At 40.7% G+C, this 23,476-nt stretch overlaps 1 protein-coding gene across 1 annotated transcript in view; it reads right to left on the bottom strand.

The window, feature by feature from the left end:
• PRKAR2B (protein kinase, cAMP-dependent, regulatory, type II, beta) overlaps window positions 1-23,476 on the bottom strand; it is a 112,699-nt gene that overhangs the window by 19,058 nt on the left and 70,165 nt on the right. The window contains exons 4-6 of the mRNA XM_006882624.1: window positions 21,922-22,005; window positions 5,716-5,822; window positions 1,734-1,887 (exon numbers count right to left, since the gene is read on the bottom strand). Of these exons, the coding sequence (XP_006882686.1) occupies window positions 1,734-1,887; window positions 5,716-5,822; window positions 21,922-22,005 (345 nt within the window). The remainder of the gene's footprint in view (window positions 1-1,733; window positions 1,888-5,715; window positions 5,823-21,921; window positions 22,006-23,476) is intronic.

The raw sequence follows: 23,476 nt of genomic DNA, 5'->3' as shown, positions 1-23,476 counted from the left end.
GAGGCAAGTTGTTTAGGAAGTAGATGCCACTTCTGCTTCCAAACCTGTCATAGAATATTACTGGTTGAGTTGCATGCAATGCACAGTGACCCTATATACAGCAGTTCTGAACCCTTTCCTGTACTAAGCCAGTCTCACTAATTTAGTCTCCATCGCCCCCATTACTTTATCAATCCATCTCATCTGGGGTCTCCCTCTCCTGTGCTGTCCATCCACCCTTCCAAGCAGGATGTCTTTTCGTCTTAGAACTCTGGAAATTGAGGCTGGCGTGATCCATTAATTCTTTAAATTAATTGTTTCTACACATTATTGCTTTCCTCCCCCCCCCCTCCTTTTTACCAGACAGGGAGAGGCCAACTGCACCTTAAGATGCCTGTTCCCAACTTTAAGATGCCAGACACCAAAGTAGGATACAGATTATTGTCTCTGTGGACTAGGTCATGCCAGCTGACCTTGGTGTCCCCAAGACTGGTCCCAAGACCCCAACCAGCAACTCATTTCTTCAGGGTCTTTGGTTATAATTAAATAGATTATACCTCTTTGCCCCTAATTGGCCAAGAAACTCTACTTAACTAAAGTCTTCTTTAACTAGTAGTCTTCTACTAGTACTAGTAACTTTGCAGGAAGTCAGGTATGAGTCTACTGCAATTCGATGACAAGGAATTGAGTTAACATCTATGAAATGATATCCTTCTTGTTGTGTATCATCAAGTTGGTACCCACTCATAAATGATCCTCCAGCAGGTTTTCAGTGGCAATAAATCATGCACAAGTTGACTGTCTATCTTTTTCCCACAGAGCAGGTGGTGGATTTGAACCATTTGCTTTTAGGCTGATAGCACAATTCCTTATCAATAAGCCACCATGGTGAAATGATGAGTTATTGAGCTATCATCGCTAAAGTGATGAATGAACGAGTGACCATCTATGAAATGAACCAACATTCTGGGCTGGTGGAACTATCACCATTAAGAAACCGATTTTTAGAGGTAATAATGTCCAGGTCCCAAACCCAGTATTTCCCATTAAATGGTTTCAGGTGATAGCAGCAAGAGGTTTCTGTTGTTATTTGTAAGGCACTCCAGGTAATTCTGATGTGCAGGCAGGCTGAGAAGCACAGATATGTGAGAAGCATGGACATGAAGCAGTTTTCCCTCTATGCAAAGCTGTTACTAATCATTTATATCACTCAGAGAATTTGCTCTAGTATGATCCAGACTCTTAGGAGGGTTTGCTGGGGCACCATCTCCATGGTTTCTGATTCAGTAGGTCTGAAGTCCAGGGTGCTAGAATTTGCATTTCTGAGAGGTTCTCAGGAGATTCGGCTGCTGCTAGCCAGGGAACCACACTTGGGAACCAAGGATTCATTCTCTACGACACTCACCTCAGTACTGGAGAAAACAGCACTGAAGACTGCCTTGTTTGATTGGTTGGCTGTTTTCTAAAGAGTAGGGACAGGGAACATTTTGGGTCTATGAGTCTTTCCCAGGGCCAGCAGGTCCTATGCGACCGACTCGAGTGGAGGAGGAGGAAAAGGACACAAGGATTCAACTCCATACATATCTAGTGTCACCAGCTTCAGCATCCAAGAGCTGCTTAATCAGTAAGTGACGATCTTAACTAAGCCTACCTATAAGATTAGAATACTTCATCAACCTAGCTATTGCCATCACGCCTTTCTTTTTATTTTGACACATATAATACCATTCAAGTCAAGTCAATATTTTACTCACCAAACCCCAGAGAGCACCAGGAGAGGTAGCAGTGATTGTCGCTGCTCTGGGTGTGTTGTACATTAAGGCCAGTTCTCCAAAGCTTCCACGGTTATCGTAGTTACCAACACATCGCCCAACACCGTCACATTTTACATAGATGTCAAATGTTCCTCTGTTGAGCACACGGAAATTAGAGGTAAAATAATGTACATAAAGGCCTACTCTCTCATGAGATAAAGGAGCACATTATCTCAGGGAAATGTGCTGAGCTGTGAAATCTAGTATCGTGGCTTCCAGTTCCCCTCTGACAGCAGCAATTAATTAAAGGGCATCACTAGGTGCCAGAAGCACCATCTGTTCTCGACAAGTTTGAAGAGACCATCAGCTAATCAAGAGAAAGGGCCATACAGGCTTTCACTGGGGATAAGCGAGACTAAACAATAAACAATTAAGATAATTAAATAAATGATAATAATATCATTAGGAAATAGCACATAGGTAGGCAGCCCATGGAAGATCAGATCTCAAACCACTGAGAGTGGCTTTCTAGCTGAGAGTTCAACCAGTGAAAGATTCCAGGGATGATGAGTAAATCAAATTGGTCTGTTTCTAAAATGCATTACTGTTTCTAAACCTGTATTCCTTTTAGTAATTCGAAGAAAATAACTTCACAAATAATATAGCTGTAACAATCTGGCTCCCCAACTCCTCTAGACTACTCGCTGGGATCCTTTATAATCTGAAACTGGAGTGAGTCAACTATGACCCACCAGCTGGCTTCTAGCTCTTTATAAATAAATTTTACATGAACACAGACAAACTTATTTGTCCGTGCCTTACCTGTGGCTGTTTTTGTGCTACAATATGAAGAGTTGAGTAATTGTAGCAGAGTTTTAAATATTTACTTTCTGTCCCCGAAGGGGAAAAAAAATCTGCCAACTCCTGATCTAAAATAAAACATGGTCAGAATGAAGACTAAATATATGATCTGAACCTTTTTACAGTTTTGTGTGTGTGTGCATTTCATTGCGGTTCTTTTTCTAGGAAAAGAAAACTACTTTTGCATGTTACTCATACTGCATATATAACTATCAAGAGAGTTATATAAATAGCATTGTTCATGCAGGTGACTGGTCTTTCCACATACTGTATTTGATCAGACTAAACATAATTTCAAGGCAGCAGAAACACCTGTGAAGGCAGCCAGAAGAAATTATTTTACTTTATTCTGTGCTAAATCCTAACAAAGATAAAAAGGAAGGGAGAAAAAGAAAAGTTGGCCAAAAGGCCTTTAATATTGGAAAAGAATTTAGAATGGTAAAGGAACGGCAATAAAACAATAATAACAAAAAATATCACATAATAAGCAAAGGCTATTAAGAATAAAGAGAATAATTGGGATTAATTTAGTTAATGACTTATTAATGACTATTCCAAGATTACTTTCTTGAAGTTGTTCCATAATGTTTTTTCAACTTCAAATTATCTTATGACTTTTTTTAGATTGTAACAGTTTCATTCATTTACTGTTTTAAATGGGATATAATACCTAACAAATGGGCAAGCTACTGGTCCAGCTGAAATCGGATCAGGCTAAAATCTGTTAAAGTAGTGTGTGGTGCTTTTCCATCTAGCTTTCTTTTCTGGTAAATGCTACTCCAGGCAGCGGGAGCTGTGGGAGGAGCCTGAGTGGAAGCCTGGAGACCAGCCTATGGGGTCACCTCTGTAACAGAAATCTCTGATCAGGTCTGTAATTTCTTTTTTCATTGCCATGAGTTGGAACCGACTCATAGCCAACCCTCCAGGGGTTTCCAGAGGTTGTAAATCACATGGGAAGAGACTGCTTATCCTTCTGTATTGGAGCACCTGGTGAATTCTAACTTCCTGCCCTTGGCTGGCAGCTCAACTCCTTACCCACCAGGCCACCAGAGCTCCCTCTCTACTGACTGATTCTAATTCAGTCATGTCAGTTCTGTGTTCCTCAGTCTTTTCATCTGTCCAAGGGGTGGTAAGGGTCAAACTAAAAACGCAATGTCCTATATGCAAATGTAAGGCAGCTTAATAGACAAAATGTGTACTAACACATGATGACTACGGGATTCTATTTGAGGATCTCATACTCGCATACAAATTAATGTTAGTGAACAGCAAAGTGAACTGCTGAGGTGTTTCAGTGATTAAAGCTGTTCCAGACACCAAAGATCAAGATTTTAATTGGTGTCTACTTTTGTTCTTTCTAAACTCAGCGTATACCTCAGTCCTGACTGGAGCCTTGTCAATAGGTCTGTCAGTCACCAAGGCCTTCACCAAAGATCAAAGAAGGTTGAAGGAGAAAGAAGGGAACTTGATTCTAGCAAGGCCACTGGGGTGGGGACAACTCTATGCAGAGGTATATGTAATCCAATAAATCTGGTTTGGAGGTAATCTGTGTTCCACACAAAACAAGAGGAGCTGATGCCAACTGTCCAAAAGCCCATTGCCATTGTTCTATAAAATAAAAAAAAAAAAAGACACGCTTCCCACTGCACCATAATTACATTTCAGGTAACATCTAATCAGTGCTTAAGGCACTCTGTTCTCTGAAGTGACAAATAAAGCACAAGGCAATTTCTCAGAAATCAGATTTACAACATAAAGAAAGCAATTTATGTAGAGAGCACTTTGAAGACAAATATGATCCAAAACCTTTACTGGAAGGACCTGCAAACTCCTCACGTCACCGACTGACTGAAGCAAGAGGAGGAAAATGACCCTTCGCCTGACTCTTTTGAAATACTTAAAAAAATTTTTAAGCTATGATCATATTTGACTTTTACCGTAAATAATAAAAATCCTTTTAGACAAATATAGTTTGAGTTATACTATAATTCAGAGACGATTGTAGATTATGTATTATACTTCTTTTGTGCACTAAAATAGCAATCTGTGACATGCATATGTTGTTCCCTGTTGTGTTGTTGTTATGTGCCGTCGAGTCGTTTGCGACTCATAGCTACCCTATGTACAACAGCCCTAAACCCTGCTCTATCCTGTGCCAATCTCATTGCCTCTGACACACCCATCCCGATTACCCCAGTCACTGACTCAATCCACCTCATAGAGGGTCTTCCCTCCTGCGCTGTCCCTCCACTCTGCCCAGCATGATGTCCCTCTCTAAAGACCTGTCTCTCCTTACAACATGTCCAAAGTATGTCAGGCGAAGCCCCAGAATCTTTGCCTCCAAGGAGCAGCCATGGTACATTCAATACTCTTCTCCAGCACCACAGCTCAAAGGCGTCAATTCTCCTTCTATCCTCCCTAGTCATTGTCCAACTCTCTGAAGCGTGGAGTTAGGATTGGTGGATGATCTATCAATAATCTGCGTTATGCAGATGACACAACCCTGCTCGCTGAAACTGAGGAAGACCTCATGCACTTACTGCAGAGGGTCAAGGACTACAGCCTTCAATATGGACTGAGGCTCAATGTCAAGAAGACAAAAATTCTCACCACTGGCCCAATCGGTAGCATCAGGATGGATGGTGAAGAGAATGAGATTGTTCACAGCTTCAGTTTGCTCAGCTCCACAGTCAACACTCTTAGCACCAGTAGCCAGGAAATCAAAAAATGTATTGCGATGGGAAAGTCTGCGGTTAGGGACCTCTCTAAAGTACTCAAGAGCAACGGTGTTTCTCTGGAGGCTAAGGTGCGCCTGATACAGGCCATGGTTTTTGCAATCACTTGTTATGTTATATTGTTCCCTACATACTCTCAAATCAAAGTTAGCAAATGACCAGTGACTGAGATGACAGGAGAATTTTCTAAGTTATGTCTCTCGCCGGACTGGTCAGGTAGTTCTGCATGACATTCTCCTGAGGTTTACTTAGGGTGCCTGTTACACGGCCCTAAAAGCGAAGAGGCAGTAGGGACTATCACATATTCACTTCCCATTAGTTGGAATAACCAGACATTTTACACAATCGATTTTTGACATTTCAATGTGAAGCTATGAAAGACTTACCTGTCAATTACATAAAAGTTGTCACCATCATCACCTTGATCGATTACGTGCTCCCCTTCTTTGACCAATTTTTCAAACATGGCATCTAATACTTGAGACATCTGCTCCTATTGTTAAAGAGGAAGTTAAGGTAGAATCTTTATTTAGACAATGTTCTGTTAAATAACCCTAATTACTAGCTTTGTCTTCTATGAACGAAATCAAACAAACAGAAATATCATTACCGCCATTAAAGTCTTGTCAGAAAAAGGTGCATAGTACAGGCTTCCCAACTACATACAGAGTGACTATATATTTACTCTTATATTCAGTATCTGAATGAAAGTAATTATAACTGTGTTAGAATACTGGTATCTATTGTTACTTTAAACACAGAAAATTAACCACCAAACTACCATATACCTCATAAAATATCATCCTGGCAACTAAAATGTTCAAGTTAATAAAAAATTCAAACTCTGTTATCAAGTCAGAGCTGTCCCTGTCACAGGCTTTCGGAGGCTGTAAACCACACAGGAGTTGGCCAGTTTTTCTCCCACGGAGCCACTAGTGGACCCAACTGGCAACCTTTAGGTTAGCAGGGCAATTAATTCCCTACAGACTAGACCACAGGAGTGCCCTACATTAGTAAAAAATTGCTATCTTATTTTTTTAAGATATCAATCTCATATTTTTCAAGTTCCTGACATTATTCGTCACTAAAATTTACTCTGAGATTATCTGAATAGTTGCTCAGTTTAGATCATGACTTCTGTGTGTGTGTGTGTGTGTGTGTGTATATATATATATATTTTATTAACACTGAAGACAGAAACATAACTATGGGAATCCCAGAACACTTAATTATGCTCATATGAAACCTAACTATGGGAATCCCAGAACACTTAATTATGCTCATATGAAACCTAGGCCTAGATCAAGAAGCTGATGTTTGAACAAAGCAGGGAACACTGAATGGTTTACAATCAGGAAAGGTGCACACCAGGGTTGTATCGTTTCTCCATACTTATTCAATGTGTACACAGAACAAATTATTCGAGAAACTGGACTTTATGAAGAAGAATGTGACATCAGGATTGGAGGAAGAATTATTAACTTTGACACCACCTTGCCTGCTGAACACGAGGGTATGAAACATATGCTGCAGAAGATAAAGAACTACAGACTTAGGTATAGAATAATCTCAACATCAAGGGCATAAAAGGTCCTCACCATTGGACCAATAGGCACCACCATGAGAGATGAAAAACAAAACAAAAAAACAAAACCAAAAAACCCTGAAGTTGTCAATGATTTCATCGTACTTGGATCCAACACTCTTGGTATCAGTTCTCAGGAGATAAATCACTTTGGGCAAGTCCTCCATCACTGACTTCTCTAAATTAGAGATGTCAGTTTGAAGACTAAGGAGTGCCTGATCCAGGCCGTGGCCTTTTCAATCACTTGCTAGGCATCTGAGAGCTGAGCAATGAAGGATTGAAAAGAATTCTCAATCAAAGAAAGAATTGATGCTTCTGATCTTCATCAGAGAAGAACTGATGTCTTTGAGTTATGGTGCTGGAGAAGAGTTCTGAATATCCCATGGACTGCCAAATGAACAGGCAGATCTTAGAAAAAGTACAGCCAGAATGTTCCTTAGAGGTAAGGATGGAAAACTTAACCTTATATACTTTGACCATGTTGCTTTAGGAGAGGCTGTTCCTTGGAAAGGGACATCATTTGGAAAGATGGGGGATTAGCAAAAGAGAGGAAGACCCTTGATGAGCTGGAGTAATACACTGACTGCAGCAATGGGCTCCTGTGTCAGAGATGATGAGGATGGCACAGACGAGGACAGGGTTCAGATCAGTTGTTTATAGGGTTGCTATGAGTTGTACTAGACTCAACAGCACCTAACAACAAGTATACAAGAGTTCTGGTGGCTCAGTACCGCCTTATAGTTTGGGACTGTTAACCAAAAGGCCCTTAAGTTGAATGCACCAACTGTTGTATGAAAAAAAAATTAACAATCTTCTCCCTTAAAGGTATACAGCCTCAGAAACCCAAAGGAATAGCATTATGAATTGGAATATACCTGACAGCAGTGGGTTTGGGTGCACTGGGCTGGAGTTTTTCATTTTTTTGCTGAATGAGTATCATTAAAAGGGTTTTTTTAAGTCTTTCTTAGAGACAATTCCGAGATCTATAGCCAGAATAAATGGTATACACAAAGAACAGTAAATGCCACATCAAACATAACTCAGCAGTTAAGGAGACTGACTACTCTGGCCACTTACGAAGTCCTGAACCCTTTGGGGAAGTCACATTCTAGGTGCAAAAACAACAGCCCAGGTCAAAATGAACTCTTAATATACATATAGGTTAAGAAGATGAAAACAGAATCAAGAGAAAGGAAAAAAAGATGCAACGGCAACAAAAAAAATCCTAATTACAAAATGGACAATGAACATGAAAAGACACTTAACCAAAGGAGACATTTAAATGACCAACAGACACATGAGGAAATGCTCAAGATCATTAGCTAGCAGAGAGATGCAAATTAAACCAAGAATGGAATATTGTCTCGCCCCAGCAATAATAGCGCAGTTTATTAAGACCACAACAACAAATGCTGCAAAGGGTATGGAGAGACTGGAACTCTCATCCATTGTTGGCTGGAAAGTAAAAGAGTGCAACCACTATGGAAAACAAATTTGGGATTTCCTTAGAAAGTTGGGAATAGAAATACCATTTGATGCACATAGGTATATAGATCCTAAAGAAATAAGAACTGCAACACAATTCCACATAGGTACACCCATGTTTACAGCACAGTTCTTCCCAACAGCGGAGCCTGGAAGCAATCCAATTGTCTACCACTGGAAGAATGGCTAACGAAGGAAGCCGGGAAGATTCACACAGTGGTATATCATGTATCACTTAAAAAAAAAACAAACACCAAAAAACACAAACAAGGCTTTGTGAGATACTGCCCAACAAGAATGAATCTAGAATAAATGATGCTGAATGGAGTGAATCAGTCCATTATGAAAGGCCCATAATGGCATAATACCACTATTTTAATTTACACACAGAATCATTCTCAGATGGTCTTTAGGGATGGAAAGGGAGGGAGGAGGGAGTAAAAATTACTAGATAAGAGAAGTAAAAAATATACAGGTGGTTGATTGTTGTTGTTGTTATGTGCCATCGAGTCGCCTGCGACTCATAGCGACCTACAACAGCCCTAAACTCCGCTCTGTCCTGTGCCAATCGCACTGTCTCTGACACTCCCATCCCAATTATCCCAGTCACCGAATCAATCCACCTCATAGAGGGCCTTCCTCTCCTGTGCTGTCCCTCCACCCTCCCAAGCAACATGTCCAAAGTATGTTAGACGGAGCCTCAGAATCCTTGCCTCCAAGGAGCCACCCGGTTTAACCCTTTCCAGGACAAATCTGGTGGTTGATTAGACATTATAATTGATTAGCTACATTAATCAATTATAATTACTTTTATAAAACAAAATGTCTATGAGTGGCTGAATGGAAAATCAATATGATTTGTAAATTTTCAGTAAAATAAGAAAAAAAAATGTAACTGATTAACAAGTTAAAGAAACAAGATACTCCAGATCAAGGGGCTGAACAGATGATATGAGGCCATTTTCCTTCTGAAACCCTATAAACATTTCATAAGGTATTTAATGGTATGAATCTACAATGAGGTAAAGTTTGGGAGAGGGCAACAAGAGTGATTTCAATACAAAAGGAAGTTGAATACAGGGTGTGGAGGACCCAGCATAGCAGAGAGGAGACTGCCACCTGTGGTGTGGAGGGCTCCAGGTGCCTGAACACCAACAAGATCTGGAAACACCTGGTTCACCTCAGGTGGAAGGAAGCAAGTCCCAGAATGGAAAACAAGCAGGCTGATTTTAAGTCCTACATGGATTCCTCAGTACCTTCCTTCCAAGTCCCTCTACCCTGAACACAGAATGCCGAGCAGGCATGGGTCAACCTCAACTCTCCTCAGAAAAAGATCAGAGCAAGGTCACGAGGAGAAACTAAATAAATTGTGACGAGAACTCTGGTAAACACTGGTGCCCTAGAACAAAGACCTTCACAAGCTGGCATTTAGGGGTTCCCCAATCTAACAGCTGGCTCCCTGTCAGCTCAGCCTACACAGTACGGCAGTTGACAGACCTGCCCTACTTACTCAGAGCTGCAAATCAGCTTTTTTTATTGCCCCTCTGGTAGCCTACAAAACTAAGATAAATAGCAAAATAGCACCAGATGTGACATATTTCAGGGAACAGTAGAGAGCTTTTAGAAGGCAGAGACAGGGTACCCAGAGTTGTCCATGAAACTAAAGGATGGCTAGTAAAAGAGGGGGGAACCCAAGAGAAAAATCTATCCAGAGATATTTAGATTTATTATGTGGTATCCACTTCCTAAACAACATGCCTCTGGAAACTCTATGAACTTTGATAAACGTCTATAGTTATAGAAAGGCTTCAGGTCTTTTGTTCATAGGGTCACTACGAGTCGTGCTTGACTCGACGGCAATCTACCACAATATCTATGAAACAAACAAAAAGGGGGAAACCCAAGGGAAAAATAGTTTTTAAATGAAAATATGACTTTTTTAAAAAAAGTTTAATTGTTGCTGTTGTTATGTGCTGTCAAGTCACTTGCAACTCATAGAGACCCTATGTACAACAGCTCTGAACCCTTCTCTAAAACTTGAGCCAATTTCATTAACTCTGATACGTCTACCCCCCATTACTCCAAACACTGAGTCAATCCATCTCATCCAGCATTTTTAGTTTTTTAAAAAAGCAAATTTAATTTGTGGTTTTTTAGAAGCACCAATTATTTAAAGGCTGTATTTTTTGCCCATAAATGGTCTTGGTATATTTGTTGAAAAATCAATTGGCCAACAGTGTCTAGGTATATAACTGGACTCTTAACTCTATTCCACTTAAGTCTTTATGTCTAAGTTTATGACAGTACCAGTGTTTTGATTACTAGAGTACTGTGATAAGTTTTTAAATGAAGACATGTGAACTCTCTTCTTTCTTTCTCAATACTGTTTTGACTATGTGAGCTTCTTATTCCTGGTTCCTCCGTAGCACAAGCAGTTTATACTCCATCACTCACCTGAAGGTTCTCAGTTTGAACTCACCCAGCTGCACTGGTGAAAGTAAAGCTAAGTGATCTGCCTCCATAACACCGATTATTATTATGTGCCTTTAGAGTCAGAATCAACTCATCGCTGATCTTCCAGCAGGTTTTCAGGGGCTATAAATTGCACAGGACATGGCCCATCTTTCTTTAGTGGAGCAGTCAGTGGATTTGAAACATGTGCCTTTGAGTTGGCAGCTCAACTTCTTACTCACTAAGCCACCAGAGTTCCTCATGGTAGTCAGTGCTAAGAAAATCCTATGGAGGGAGCTCAGCTCTACCGGAGAGCACCTGGGGTCATCATGAGTTGAAAAGGACTTGATGAAAATAAGTGTGATTTTACTGGGGAGGAGATTACCATTTTAACACACTGGATGGCAGCAAAATGGTAATGTATTTTCCTGGTTTAACCTTATATGTTGGTGTTATGTACCACTAAGTCAGAATCGACTCATAGCTGACCCTCCAGCGGGTTTTCAGTGGAGGTAAATCACGTGAGAGGGGACTGTCCTTCAAATAAGCCAACATACATTATGTGTGTGTTGAGATGGATCTATCTATATCTATCTATCTATTTATCTATCTATCTACCTACCTACCTACCTACTACCTACCTACCTGCCTGCCTACCTACTATTATTCGAAAAAAGAATACAGAATGCCAAAAGACCCTAATAGAAGAAAAAAACAGTGTTTGAGCTTAAGCAGTTTGGCGCTTCCTCAAAAAGCTGAACCCAGAAATACCATATGACCTAGCTATTCCACTGCTTGGAATATACTCCAAGAAAAAGAGAACTAAAGCTCAAACAGAAACTTGTACACCAATGTTCCTAACAGCATCATTCACCATCGCAAGAACATGGAAACAGCCCAGATGTCCAACCACAAACAAATGGATTGAGAAGCTGTGGTACATTCATACAACAGAATACTAAACAGCACACAGGAGCAATGATTTTTGTCAATTACTACCTAACTTGGGAGGGACTGGAGAACATTATGCTGAGTGAACTAACTCAGTCCCACAAGGAAAAATACTGCATAAAACCATTATTGTAGAATAAGTATGAGGATCCAATTCAGGGGAGGAGGTGGAAATAGAGGGGTGACCATGGGGGGGATAGGGTGTCAATAATAGGGGTGCACAATTCAATGGGGGGATAAAGGAAATGGAAAAAATCTTTTATGAAAAACAATGTATTCAAACTTTGTAAATAAATAAGAATAAAATTTTTTAAAACCCAACCAAACAAAAAGAGAGCGAGTGAGCACAGCGTACACAGTATTATGTGCTCCACTAAAGAAAGATGGGCCATGTCCTGTGCAATTTATTGCCACCAAAATTTTAAAAAGAATATACTTACATATGCATAGCACCACTGGGACAAAAGGCAACATGATGGTAGAGAAAAGACTGAGATTGCCAATGACTTTATTTTGCTGGGATCCATGATCAACATCCTCAGTACCAGCAATCAAGAAATAAGATGTGTTTCACTAAAAAATCTGCAGTCAAGGACCTTTCCAAAGCACTGACAAGCAATGATGTCAATTAAAGACTAAGGTGCACCAGATTCAAACAGTGGCCTTTTCCATTACTTGCTATGCCTCTGTAAGTTGTACAATGAGTAAGAATGAAATAAGAAGATTCTACGTCTTTGAACCATGGCATTGGAGAAAAGTACTGAATAGCCCAGGGACTGCCAAAAGAACAAACAAGTATTTTTTGAAGAAAGTGCAGCCAGGGTGCTCCTCAGAGGTGAGACTGGCCGGCTTCTTCTCACACACTTTGGTCATGCTGCTGGAAGGGACAGTCAGTCCTTGGAAAAGGTCATCATGCTTGGAAAGATGACCAAAGAGAGGAAGATCTTCACGATGCTGGACTGACACAGCGACTGCAGCTCTGGCCTTGACTACGTCAGAGACGATGAGGATGGCACAGGACAGGGAAGAGTTCAGATCTGTTGTTCATAGGGTAGATACGTGTTGTAGTTGGCTCAATGGCACCTAAAACAACAACAAAAACCCTGGAAAGGGAGACACGAGCTGAAAGAACTTGGCTTCTGAGGAACTGGGTTTGCTGGAACACAGGGCGGGGGGGGAGATCTTTTAATGTATTAATTGTCATTTTCCTGATTCTTGTAGATTGTACAGGTATGGTATCTTCAAGTGGACAGGAGTCGTTTTTGGGAAAACGTCAATGAGCCAGCATGAAGGGATTTTTCATCCCCTCCCCAGGTCCTGTAAGTCCTGGCACCTACATGAGGAAAAACAGCTGGGGCCACGGGGGCTGCAGCCAGCATGGCAGTGGAACAGTGTGGGCTGGAGATGGTGTTAATTGGCCCCACAGGGACCATTTAACCTGAATGAGTTGATCAACCCAGTCAACATATGGTCACCTTTCAAAAGTCTGAAGGCTGATTAACAGATATTTTCTGGCTTACAGATATTCTCTCCTGTTTACAATTTCTATGTCAGCTCTTTTAGGTAGGTGGAGGGAGCATATCACCTTTACTGATCAGCTCCGACTTAAATGTCAAATGGAAAGTAAAAAAGAGAAAGATCGCGACTGAGGATTCTGGCGTTATCTTGGAGCCAGGTACATTTTAAAACATTAAAACCTAAAGACTTCATATGTGGTTATGTGAAAAAGTAATTTCTGATAAACTAGAGAATGATTATTTCTTTTAAAATCTCTCTCTGTGGCAGGCAACTGTTCAAGTCATTCAAAATGTAATTTCCCCATAATTATGAACAGAGTGAAAAGAACTGAGGAAATATTTAATATGCAGAGGCTTAGCACGGTGACTGACAACTTCTGTAGGAAATCCACATATTATTCTCCTACAGAATGCAAATCCAGACAGAGCTCAATAAAAGGGCTCTGACTCAGTTGAAAAATAACAATTTACTCGGTATTCACGCAAGAGCCGATCATATGGCATAGAAAAATGATTTCTGTTTGCTTCATATTTCAGAAAGAAAAATGGCCTAGTGAGTCCATCATTAAAATATTCATGAAAAGAACACCTTCAAAGAAATAAATACCTGTAAATGCTGAGCGCAATATATGACAATATAGCACTCCCAGGAAAAATGTTCTGAGGCCCAAGAGGTACAAGATTTTCAAGCTAAACTGTGACTTCAGAAATTTCAAATGATATACAAAGCCACGATCCTTTTTCTTTCTAATTAATAATTACTTGTTCCCTTTCCTCTTTCAAGCTTTCTCATTACAGCAATAGGTACCTACCGTCTTCACTCCAACCAGACACCAGGCCTCACCCTCGACACTTCAGGTCCAATTTAATCCGTTTCCAAGCACCGAGTTCTATTAGTCAAACGGTTAAATATTTCATGAACTCATTTCTGTCTGTGCCTCCTTTTTCTCCATTTTCTAGCACAGGCCTTTTTTTTTTCTTTTTTCGCCTGGACCATGTCACGTCCTCCCAACCCACTCCGCCCATTCTTCTTCCCACTTCACAGCCATCCTCTCCACTGCCACCCAAGTGAGACTGCTACAGTCTGACTGTTCAACCTGTGTGTTTGCAGCTGAGGAGCCACACTGATCCCGTGTAACAGAGGGTCACAGGATTTTTGTTTGTATTACTACACTGGAGCTGCTGAATGGGCTGGAACACCTGATCTTAAAGCATCAGCTGAGCACTAACCACTGCCCCACCAGGACTCCTCCCTCCGGCCTCGTCTGTAGGGTTGGTCCAATGCTAGAGCCTGGCAGTGAAGAACGGGCATTCAGAATGCAGCACTCACATTCAGCTTTCCCCGCTGGATGTCTTCCCCTTCAGGTTCTAGTGACAGAGACCATTCTACTTTTCTTTCACTCATTTTCTGAGGCTCAGATCAGGGGGCCTCTCCAGCTTCCTGGATCCTCAAGTTGGACTAAGAGACTCCCATGCTCTCCTAGGACCTTGATCATGTGACAACACTTCCCACCATCATGTTTTATTGAAATGCTTGTGTTTATAGCTCTTGATAAATTCGAAATCAGGACAGCAGCCATGTCTCTGGCTTCTGAAATCCTCTACAATGTGGAATGTGGGACATCGTAAGTAGTCAAGAATCTGAGCTGAGAGGACCTGCTATATGCTACAAGGAAGGAGCTCTGGTGGCCTAGTCTGTAGGGCGTTGTGCTGCAAACCCAAAGGCAGAGCTTCTGGAGGTCTGAACCTACTGGTCCCTCCACAAGGAAAAAGGTCAATATCCTCTGCAGTGATTTACAGCATCTGAAAACCCACTGGAGCTATGAATCAGTTCCAACTTGACAGCTATGAGCTTGATTGTTTAAAGTACATGCTATAAGGAGATATTGGAAGTAAACAGAACATTACATTAAAACCTATTTGGAGTTGTAATGAAAAATGTGCATATAAATCCAGAAGGTTAGTCATAATATGAATGTAATGTGAAACATCCCATCTGCTATGTCTGGGGACAAAATTCTTACTCCTAGTGGTAATTTGTTCAGAAAATGAAAATTTTGGTCATATATAACCTATGTCATTTCTAAAGAAAATGAAAGATAAAAAGGGAATATATCAAAGTGTAGATTTTCAAATGTCAAAAAAAACCTTTTAGAAACAACTATCTGAATAGGTTTGCTTCCTTCCTATAAAAAATTCAGTGGAAACATGTTCCATAAAAAATGTCTAAAAATTCTGTCCTTCAATTAGTAATTCATACATTAGCTCCTTTCCTTTTACCCCATGAACTGCCTTTATATATGGAAGATGTCAGCAGACTAGTGAAAGAAGTCTAAGAAAAATCCCTGCATATATATATAAAAAGAATCACCTATATTATGCAAAGATGCTCCTTGCCAGAACACACTGACGAACTAACTTTTTTCACTGCTTAAATCCAACCAAAATTTCACAGAGCTTTAAAAATAGTTAAAGTTGAGCTGGCAAGGAAAATTAATTTCATTCAGAGGCAAAATTAAGCAGCATCTAAGGAAAGTATAACCAGCAACTGTTTCATTTATCATCCATGCCTGTTAATTACTTAGTGTATAGACAACAGATTATCAATGTTTAGTCATTGCTGAAGCATTAAAATACTGGTTCAATTCAATAGGAAAGTCTACAAACAAAATAGCACATGGTAAGGCAGACCTACTGAAATGTGAGTTTTCCATTCCTGGTTTTCATCACTGCCACTCAAAGTGTGGTTATGGCCCACAAGGTGATTCTCAACCCCATGGACCCAACATCTCCTGAATCACAATCTGCATTTTAACAAGATCCTTGAATGAAATATTGGCATGCTTATTTAAAAGTTTGAGAAGCACTATTTTTCCCCATGTAACATTCTAGAGGTGAAAAAAAAATTGAGAGGTTGAGCATACTTCTACGGGTAAAATGAAGGATTAATTATATAGCTGTCTTCTGCATTTGGAGCAAATGAGTTAAGTACTATTTTAGTTAAAACCCAGTATTGATAACCTAAGCATACATGTTGTTGTTATGTACCATGAACAAAGAACTGACCCATAACTGACTCTCTGGTGGGTTTTCAGAGGCAGTTAACCGCCTGGGAAGAGACCGTCCACCCTACAGAGCAACTGGTGGATTCAAACCGTATGCCTGTAGGACTACAGCACAGCTTCTTACCACTAGGCCATCAGGACTCGCTTCTTACCACTAGGCCATCAGGAATTGCTTGTATACATGTGAGACTTTGTCTCACAGACCGTGAGTACGTTATTAGGAGGCGCCAGTCCTTGAAAAAGGACATAATTTTGGGGAATGGTAAAGGGTCATTAAAAGAGAGGAAGACTCTCAGTGAGATGGACTCAAACAGAGACTGGAACAATGGGCTTCAAGCACAGCAGAGATTGTAAGGATAGGCAAGGTTTCACTCTGTTATACTTTGGGTCACCAAGTCAGAGGTGACCCAGTGGCACCTCACAGCAACAAAGCACAGAGATGGGAAATCACATAAACGTGTCCCTTTTTTTTTAAATTGTCATAGAACTAATTCTGTTTTGTAAAAGGAGATTTAGTATTATTTGAGAATCCATTAAGATTTCAAATGTTCCCTTTCGTTACTTATTTCACTATTTAATGGTACAAGAGATTTTTTTCCATTCACAGACTGACTTTCTACATTCTCTATCTTTGTTATTCTTTCATCGTTACAGAAAACCACCCACATTCTTTAGAGCTCCTCACTGTACACTCAGCGATGACTCCAGAAACCCCGGACCACACTGAAAGGAGGCCTTCCCCGAGTGAACATCTGCTCCACAGGCCAGCCTCAATACCAACCCTGGTTTTCAACCTGGTCTTTTTTTCCTCCTCACTAACCACCATGCTTGGTAATGAAAGGGTGCACAGTAAATGCTGGTTGAACGAAATGAGTGAATAACCATGGAGAGATAAAAGCAGATCAGAGCCACACATGTAAAAGCCTTAAGTCAGACACCATTAGAGTACAAGTATGTTCAAAGGGTTGATAACTTAATGTGCTGTTAGAAGATCCCAGACTTCAAAACTCCTTGGGGCAGTTCTACTCATTCACACGGGGTGACCATAAATCAGAATCGACAGCAACTAATAAATAATAGCAGTGCAGGTGTAGCACCTCAAGTAGTATATGAGGTTGTTGTTAAGTGCCGTCGAGCCATAGGCGACTCATAGTGACCCTATGAACTAAAGTTCTCGACACTTGAGTGACTTTCATCCTTTCTCCAGGTTTACAGGGTTTTTGGAGGCAAGCTATTACAGAAGTGGATGCCATTCCTAAAAAGTGCCATGATTTTAGTGCCATGCTCTAAAACAATGGATGGTGGATGAAGAGGCCAATGGATACTGTACGATCAGTTCAGGCAGGCTTGGTAAAATGCTGTCCTGAAACAAAGTCTGCAATGTTACACAAAATGTAACTAACCCATGCTCCCGACGAACATGATCAAGAAACAGAGAAAATATTACAAAGAAAGGGTATTTTTTAAATTTTGTGGAATATAAATATGGCTTATGTACAAGACACGAAATGATTCAGTACACCTCCATCTTGACCAAAAAAAAAAACCCCAAAAAACCAAACCAACCCCCAAACCATAGCATAATATAAACTGAATAGGTTTGGAGAGAGACTACAACCCTGACATACTTCCTTATCAATTTTAGACCATGCAGTGTTCCCCTGATTTGTTCTCGTAACAGTCTCTGGTCCAGGTGTAAGTTTCACACGAGCATAATTAAGCCCTATGTGATTCCCATTCTTCTCAATGTCAGCTACAACTTGTTATGATCCACAAAGTCAAATGCCTTTGTACTGTCAATAAAGCACAAACAGACCTTCTCCTGGTATTCCTTACACTCGGCCAGGATCCACCTGACATCAGCAATGATATCCCTGGTACCACAACTTCTTCTAAATCCTGCTTGAACTTCTGGCTATTCCTTATCTATGTACTGTGTTAGCCATTTTTGAATGATCTTCAGCAACGTTTTGCTTGTATGGGATATTAATGATACTGTTCAATAGTTTCCACATTCAGATCACCTTTTTTTTGGGAATGGGAACAAGCATGGACCTCTTCCAGTCTGTTGGCCAGACAGCTCCAACTTTCCTGGCACAGATTGGTGAGTGCATCCAAGGCTGTTATCTGTTAACTGAAACAAGTCAATTGGTACTTCATCGATTCCTGGGGCCTTATTTTTTGTCAATGTCTTCAGTGCAGCTTTTCCTTCCTCTTTCAATACCACTGGTTCCTGTTCATATAGTACTTCCTAAAACTTTTCAGTGTCGATCAATTCTTTCTGGTATAGTGATTCTGTGTATTTCCTCCATTTTCTTTTGATAGTTTCTGGCTCATTCACTATATTGCCCATAGCCTCTTTAAGTATTTCGACATTAGGCTCAAATTTGTTCACCAGTTCTCACAGCACAGATATGCAGAGCAAGTTCTTTGCTTTTTATTCTCTAATTTCAGCTTGAAGCATATTCCATTATAATACTTTGCGTTGTCTTCTAGAGCTGCCCTTTGAAATATTCTGAACAGTTCTTTTACTTAGAAGTGTGGCATCAGGATTGGAGAGAAACTCATTAGAAACCTGCCGTATGCAGATGACACAACCTTGCTTGCTCAAAGTGAGGAAGACTTGAAGCACTTGTTGCAGAAGATCAAGGAATGCCAAGAAAACAGATTCCTATCACTGGACTGCTAGGCTGTTTGGAGAGGAGACTGAAACATCAACAGCTTTATCCGGCTTGTTCTACAATTAACGCCTTTGGTAACAGCAATCAGAAACTAAAGAGATGCATTGCACTGGGAAAATCTGCAGTTAGAGACCACTCCAAATTACTGAGGAATAATGATGTCAGTTTGAGGACTAAAGTGCATCTGATTCAGGCCATGGTCTTTCTGGTATCTTGCTATGCATCTGTGAGCAGGACAATGAATAAGGGTGACAGAAAAAAAACTGATGCCTTTGAGCTGTGGTGTTGGAAAAAAGCACTGAACATCCCATGGACAGCTAGGAGAACAACAATATGTCTCAGAAAGGGTGCAGCCAGAGTGCTCTTTGGAGGCAAGAATGATGAGGCTTTGCCTCACATACTTTGGGCAGGTTGCTAGGAGGGGCTATTACTTGGAGAAGGACATGATGCTGGGAAGGGTGGAGGGTCAGTAAAGGAGAGGAAGACCCACAGTCAGGTGGGCTGACACGGTGACTGCTGCAATGGGCTCCTGTGTGTCAGGAAGTGTGAGGATGGTGCAGGATAGAAGAGGGTTCAGATCTTTTGTTCACAGGGTCCCTATGAGTCCTCAATAGCACCTAACAACAACATCTTTACAAAAACGTTGTTTTTAGGAGAATTTATCTTAAAAATAGTGGGTCTTGACTCAATGCTTGCATCAAGCATCCTACGAGATGTTGTGTTGGAACCAAACGAGGAAGTTGGGTAAGTGACAAAAACCAATGCAAGTTTTCACATTCAGAACATGGGTAGTAGGAAGCCTTTCCCAGATGGGTATTCAGCTATGAATAAACACGACCTGTGATGACGTCCGAGTGCAGAACGGCACATCAACAGCATGCTTACTCACTTTGAGGAAAGGCCTACAAAAAGGAAGTCTAAAACCAGAGATGAGAGACATGAAAGTCCTTTAAAAAAACCAAAATACTCTCCTGCCTTTCAAGGCAAATAAAAGGTTACTTTTGCATTATCTGTAACATGAAAGGAAAAATTATATAGTATTAAGATAGAATTACTATTTTTTATTATAGGAGGGGCTATTCCCTGGAGAAAGACATGATGCTTATAAGAGTGGAGGGTCGGCAAAGGAAAGGAAGATTCTCAACCAGCTGGACTGACATGGTGACTGCTGCAGTGGACTCTTGTGTGTGAGGAAGTGTGAAGAGGGCACAGGATAGAATAAGGTTCAGATCTTTTTGTTCATACAGTCGCTGAGTCATACTCACCTTGATGGCACCTACGAACAACAACAATTGGTTACAGAGAAGGAAAATCGGCTATGGGTCCTGAATATTTCTGTTCTACATTTTTGCTGGGTGCACAAAGAATGCCCAGCACTGACCTCACTTAACCTGGTCATTTCTCAGGATGGTGTTTGTAATAAGTAATCTTGAAGGATGAGATATGGTTATCCCGCAGATAAACAGCAGGACTGTTGACTGTTTGCTCTTGAAGCAGCTGACCCCTAAATCCAGGGGTCTTTTTTTATAAAGTAACACACTTTTTACATACTCACAATGGCTCTTCAGCATCCCCCAGGGGAAGAGAGAAGACCAACACAAACCGTCATGAAGCCATCAGACTCTGGCTACTGTTCTTGCTGATTTTTTCAGTAAATCCCTTGTTTCTGGCCAGCATTCACAAAGCAGCATGAGGTAAGCTTATCAGAATGCATCACTGTAAGGTGCCAGTGAGTCCATTTCTGGTTCCTAGCATTCCCATGTCACAGAGACAAGCTGGCCCACAGGGGATTCCAGGCTGTAATCCTACACACCAGAGCTGTAGTCTTCCTCCATGCCTATTCAATGTGTCTTCTGAGCAAATAATTAGAAAAGAGGCACCATATGAAAAAGAATATGGCATCAGGTCTGAAAGACAGTTCATGAACAACATAAATTTATGCAGATGATGCAACCCTGATTGCAGAAGGTGACAGGAATTTGAAGAAGATCAAAGACTACACACCTCAACATCAAGAAAATACAAATGTTCACATCAGGATCAAAAGGCAATATCAGACAGATGGATAAAAGATTGAAGTTGCCCAGGATTTCATTTACTTGGATCCACACAATCAACATCCATGGGTAGCAGTAGTTAAGAAATTAACTTACTGCACTGGGCAAAACTGCCTGTGAAGGACCTTGCTGAAATGGAGCTCAAGGACAGACATGCAAAGATAAAGGTGCTACGGTATTCTTAACTGCTTCACAGGTATCTGAAAGCTGGACGACAAACAATGAAGACTGAAAACTCGATGCTTTTGAATTGTAGTTGGTGAAGAGTACTGAACACCCTATGGACTGCCACAAGAACAAACGCGCATGTCCTGAAGGAAGTAGAAACAGTGTCTCCCTTAGAGGCGAAGATGATCACACTTAGTCTCTCAGACTCTTAGCATGATGTCAGGAGGTGCCAGGCCTTGGAAAACGCCATCATGCTGGGAAGAGTAGATCAGTCAAAGAGAGGAAGACACTGTCAAGAGATGGACTGGCATTGGGACTGCAACAATGGGCTTGAAATGGTGAATATAGTACGTGTAAGACAGGGGAAGGCTTCAATGTGTGGTTCACAGGGTTGTCAGGAGTAACAGTCGATGCCTAAAGACCATAATTTTTCCTCAGTCATCAGGTCTTTCTCCTCAAGGGCCCCTGGATCAGTGTGAATCACCACCCTTCCAGTTTGCTGTCATGAAATGACTTATTATGCCAGGAGGCCCCTTTGTTAGCATGTGAGTAGGATAAAATCCAAGATCCTGTACATTCTTGAAGCTAGTTATGAGCAAAGAAAAAAAAATTCTTTCATTTAGATTTCTTACCGGATCCAGGTTCTTAAACAGCAGGATGTCTTTGCAAGCCTCTTGCAATCTATTTCTTTGATCATCAGTTTTGGGGTGTATAATCTAAGAAGATAACAAATTTAAAGAGAGAGAACACCATTATTAACCAGTTACTGACTTTATAGATCCTGAAGGGGAACAAAATCTTCTAGGAAAGTTAGCATGATAGTAAGAAGAAAAACTGTTTATTAGTCTTTAGCTTCACTTGAAATGACCAATAAATATAACTTATCAGGCCAATAATGTTATGCACCAGAGAGCTAAGACTGACTCACAGATGACCTTTATGTAGGGTTTCTGGGGCAGTAAATTGCAAAGGAGGAGGCTGCCTATTTTTATACCCCAGAGCAGCTGCTGGATTTGAACCATGTGCTTTTGGACAGGTGGTACAACTCCTTAGCACTTAACCACCAGAGCTCCTTATTGGGCCACCTGTTGTAGTGTACCGTCAAATCAGAATCGACTCATAGCTGATTGTCCAATGGGTTTTCAGAGGCAGTAAATCACAAGGGAAGAGACTGCCCATCTTTTTCCCACAGAGCAGCTGATGGATTCAAACTGCATACTAGGCAACTAAGTAGGCCAAAATAAAATGATCTGTCTCAAAGATACAGTGTACCTTCACCAACAAAGCACAGTTTTTCCTTTTGAGCATTTTACCCCAGGTTAGCACGTTCAAAGGCTGCAATTGGCTAAAAGGACTCCTAAGCTCCTACCCTATGCCAAAAGACAAGAAGTTACAATACCCATGCTGGAAATGTAGAAACTGACTTTATCCTTTTCCTATGGAGCATATCAACACTCAGATGGTCTACTGTCTTCTGAAACTAGATAAAGTCTCAGACAAAAGCAAACTCTTAAATACTCTTCAAATTCTAAAGAGGTTCATTAGTTTTGTTTTATGAACTTGATGTGATCCTAACTCAGGATAAGTAAAGCACTTCTGGGTAACTAGGGCTTCAGCAATATACCAAAGTATGATTTTTATTATTTGAGAGATGACTTTGTTTTTTACTAAAATTTGTGACTATAGGATAAAAAACCCTTTCCGATGAATCAAATGCTTATTTGGCATTCACTGTGTGCATACTGTTTTAAGAGTCTGGCAAGTATGAATTCATCTTATCCCAGTGATAGTTTTGGGGAAAGGACAGATAAAAGGCTCCTTAGAAGGGAGGACATCAACCCTTTGTCTCCCACACTTTGGACATGTAGTAAGAAGGACCTGTTCCTGAAGAAGGAGATCATGCCTGGTAAAGTAGATGGTCAGGAAATAAGATGATGACACTGAATGAGACAGAGTGACATAGTGAGAGCAACAACGGACTCAAACAAGGAAACAAACACAGCAACAACTGTGCAGACGGCACAGACCACACAGTGTTTCTTCCTGTTGTCACTATGGAGCTCCACAGTCACTAGGCCAGAACTCTCCCTGAGCCCAGGAGTGAAATGAGATCTTATTCAAGAGCATCTCTACCATAAGACTCTTCTTTTATCACTAGATTTTATATATATATTTATAATGTTATAA

The sequence above is a fragment of the Elephantulus edwardii genome, unplaced genomic scaffold, assembly GCF_000299155.1.
Source record: "Elephantulus edwardii isolate Elephantulus edwardi_28Jun2011 unplaced genomic scaffold, EleEdw1.0 scaffold00022, whole genome shotgun sequence".
Lineage (NCBI taxonomy): Eukaryota > Metazoa > Chordata > Mammalia > Macroscelidea > Macroscelididae > Elephantulus > Elephantulus edwardii.
Note: the sequence above shows the minus strand (reverse complement) of the source record. Positions and strands in the feature narration are given on the sequence as shown.